Here is a 3,988-nt window from a genome sequence, read left to right as displayed (position 1 = left end):
CCCAGACCCCAACTAAATAATATATTTTTTCCATCCAGGCCACTGGAGCCGGGCCAAAGCGGAGCCAGGATCCATCAATGTAAAATAAAAAATAGCCAAAACAATATAGGGAAACTGAAAAGGTTCATTCTTGAGGTGATTTTTAAGCGAGAAAAACCAAACATTCCACACCAGATCAGGATCTGTCAAGATTTCACACAAAGACAACTGAATGAAAGGAATTATATATATGTTCAATGCACAAGACAGACCCAACATCGACATGGAACATCGATTATTTATCCACTGTGAATCATACCTCATTATCATATGCCGCCCGGTGCAAGCACGCTGTGTGGCCCAACAGAGATTGAACGGCATCTGAAAGGCAAGGCCCATCAGCTAAAGCATGCGGTGGTTCAGCAGATAAAGGAGAACATTGAACAGTGGGACAATGTGGCTCGAGATACTACACAGTTAACACTGCCCACATACTACACAGTTAACACTGCCCACAATACTGAATGAACCAATCCCGGAACTACCCATTCAAGATGGCTACAGGTGCCAGCGGGATCCCCAGTGTCAGTATGTGGCAGGGAACATGAACACCATGCGCAAGCACTGGCAGAACAAGCACAGCTGGTCGCCATATCCCAGAGGGAGCCGACCAGCGACACTCCATCAGCCCAGACCCCATGGATGAGCAGATGACTGAGGAAGAAGAAGAGGAGGAGGAGAAGGGACAGAGAGATACCCAGCCAGAAGAAGAAGATAAGTTCAAATCAACCAAGATCCAGATGGCATGTTTGGATTTTTGAATTGAGCTGCTGAACCAGCGGGTTCAGGTGGAGGATTATGAGTGCGCGCTGGTAGACGCGTTGGCGGTGCTGGGACGGGGGGAGTATGGATGGTGCGACGCGAAGAGCTACCCACCAATATTGTCACGGATCAAGAAGAAGATAAGTTCAAATCAACCAAGATCCAGATGGCATGTTTGGATTTTTGAATTGAGCTGCTGGACCAGCGGGTTCAGGTGGAGGATTATGAGTGCGCGCTGGTAGACGCGTTGGCGGTGCTAGGACGGGGGGAGTATGGATGGCGCGACGCGGAGAGCTACCCACCAATATTGTCACGGATCATCAAGGTGGCACGGTTATGCCACACGGTGCTCAACGACCAGGTCAACTTCCGGCCCCAGATGCAACAGCTAGGCAGGCTGATGGCGGTCAAGACACAGATGGTGCTGCTGACGGCCACATTGCCACCAGATGAGGAGGAGAAGCTGTGGTCCCACATGCACTGCACCCGAGCGGACATATCATTGTTCCGGGCGCGGACATGCGGTCCAAATATGGCATACCGAGTGTGGCAACCCATCATTGAAGGGTCAGAGTACGATGGGCTCAACCGATGGTTTCAAGCACCCAGCGTGGTCAGGTTCATCCAGGACCGCATGAGATGGACGGGAGAAGGGAAGGGGGTGGTGTACTGCCAGACAGTGAATCAGGTCACGATGATGGCAAGCACATTGAGATGCGGGGCATATCACCACCACCAGATCAACAAGGCCGGCATACTGGAGTGTTTCCAGCAAGGTCAACACCAGGTCATCGTGGCGACAAGTGCACTGGGCATGGGAATCGACATCCCCAACATCTGCAGCATCATCCACGTCGGACGGCCGCGATCATTGCTGGATTATGGACAGGAGAGCGGGCGTGCAGGGTGTGATGGACAGGCCAGTGAAGCCATCATCATTGAGCCCCGAGGGTATCAGTGCAGCAATGATATGGTCAAGAAAGGATGCACCATCACTGCTGGACCAGAAGCTGGTTGATCGGTACATGCAGGCAGGGGGTGAGGAGGGTGATGAACCGATGGCTCGATGTCGACGGGTGGTGCTGGACCGGTACCTGGACGGGGAAGTGGAGGGTTACATGAGACGGCACTGCGGTGATCGACACACAGGGGAGTCCCAGTGTGACGGGTGCGATGCCGAGTGGGAGGCCAGGGAGGCCGTGTTCACCCCCAGCCCAGGTGGCACGCCCACGCCCACACCCAGTCCAGGCTACAGTTCAAGAGCAACAGCCAAGGATGACTCCAGCGAGGATGAAACCAGCCAGGAGTCAGAGATGGAGAGCCAGCAGGGTGAAACCCACATCAGATTCAACGGCACATGCAGTCCCAGAATGGCCAGAAGTGTGAGCAAGAGCACAGACGACAACATAAATGAAAGCATCACCAAGAATGAAGCTTCAACTTCAGGCGGGAGCAGCCCGGGTCAATGGAACAAGCAAGAGTCAAGTGAAATCAGTGAAGACACCAGGGGCATCCCATCAACAACCAGACAGACATTCCACAAGCAGGATGTCCGTCGAGGCCGGTTCATCATCACACACCAGCAGCGAGGGCAGAGGGCATTGATGGATGAGGAGGTTTTAGTGGAAGAGGCGCAGAGGTGGAAGGATCAGTGTTTGATATGTGCAAGTGGCAAGCGGGAGTTTGACCATGAGCTGTACCAGTGTCCCCACGAGGAGAGCCAGGAGGCAAAGAGATGGATGATGACAGTGCGGAGCAAGATCAAATACACACGGTATTCCGGGTGCTTCCGATGCGGGATGCCGCAGTCCATATGCAACAGCCGGAAGACACAGAGGCAGTGTCCGTACAGGGGATTTTTGATCCCGACAGTGGCAATGATGATGTATGGGTGTCATGCAGGGCAGATGAAGCAGGCGTGGAGACAGCGGCTGAGAGAGTTCAATGTGGATGCAGATGATCAGGAGGCGGTGATTGAATTTTTGAGACAGAAGGTTGAGGGGCAGGGCATGGAGCACAACCGGCTGGTGGAGATGGTTTGTTGGCTGCGAGGGATATATCAGGAGGCAGAGAGGGGGAAGATCGAGTCAGAGGGTACAGAGGTCAAGTGATATCATGGGTGAGGGGCACATCACGGGTGAGAGGCACCACAGGAGGATGAAAGATGTATATATATATAAAGGCAGGTGAAGCAAGAGACAGAGGGTAAAGGGATATAACATCAAGAGAAAGTAGATCAGGTTCAAAGGATCAGTTTCAAACAGTATCATCCCATATGATAATGGGTCAGGGTCAGGGTTACAAAGAGTGAGGGTAGAGGCTGGGGGGGAGGATGAGGTGGTCAGAGTCAGGGTTAGGGTTGAAAAAGAGTGAGGCTAGAGACAGGGGTGGGCTCTAGTACCACATTGACAGGCTAAGACCAACACCACAGATATAGAAACATCTACATATTTTAGTATGAGATGATAGAGCAGCCTCTGGGCATTAAACTGATATATTCCATATTCCCATAGCCCATGTAGTGGTGGAGATATTGTGGTTTAAACAATGGAGGGTTCTATGGGACGATAATACCGTATTAGGTTAGCGTATATTTTCTACAGCCGCGCTAACCCGTTACAGTATTATCGTCCCAAAGTCCCGGTCAGCGCAAGGAGTGGTTAGATGTGCATGAAATCATGCATGCTGGCTCTCTACCAAACATATTCAATGCTATTTAAGTTGCAGGTCAGTGGAATAGAAATTACGTTGTCAATCAAGGATGCAATTCTCTAGGGTTATTGCTAGGGTTGTTGCTAGGGTTAATGCTAGGGTTATTAGGGTTATTTCTAGGGTTATTATTAGGGTAGCTAGGTTTCTAACATCTTTTATCTCCTTATCTCTTTTAACTTCTCCAAAGGCTACAGTACCTTAAGCTTAATTAATAAGATGGCTATTGGTCAAGTAGCTTTGGAAGCAGTTATAAGCAAGATTAATTCTGAGTTCTATCTACCTCTATCGCAGGAGATCCCCAACGGTGCTCTAAATATATATATTTATCCCGATCGTGGATTATGCCGTGTTGGAAACCTTGCCCCCTTTGGATACGTTGGATATATCTGGCGGCCTTAGTATATATCCTCTATATATCCCCCTAACCACCTCACCGCAAAAAACCAAACACTATGATACCGACCGGCATCATAGG

The 3,988-nt window shown here is 50.5% G+C and overlaps 1 protein-coding gene across 1 annotated transcript; it reads left to right on the top strand.

The window, feature by feature from the left end:
• Positions 1 to 533: 533 nt before the first annotated feature.
• On the top strand, positions 534 to 2,912 carry HCAG_08576 (predicted protein; the record flags this gene model as incomplete). The annotated part of the gene is made up of 4 exons (XM_001536205.1): positions 534 to 567; positions 843 to 883; positions 1,016 to 1,707; positions 1,760 to 2,912. The coding sequence occupies 4 exons, from the start codon at positions 534 to 536 to the stop codon at positions 2,910 to 2,912; spliced, it is 1,920 nt and encodes a 639-aa protein (XP_001536255.1).
• Positions 2,913 to 3,988: the final 1,076 nt, after the last annotated feature.

This window comes from Histoplasma capsulatum, genomic scaffold (genome assembly GCF_000149585.1).
Source record: "Histoplasma capsulatum NAm1 scaffold_12 genomic scaffold, whole genome shotgun sequence".
NCBI classification, from domain to species: domain Eukaryota; kingdom Fungi; phylum Ascomycota; class Eurotiomycetes; order Onygenales; family Ajellomycetaceae; genus Histoplasma; species Histoplasma mississippiense.
Note: the sequence above shows the minus strand (reverse complement) of the source record. Positions and strands in the feature narration are given on the sequence as shown.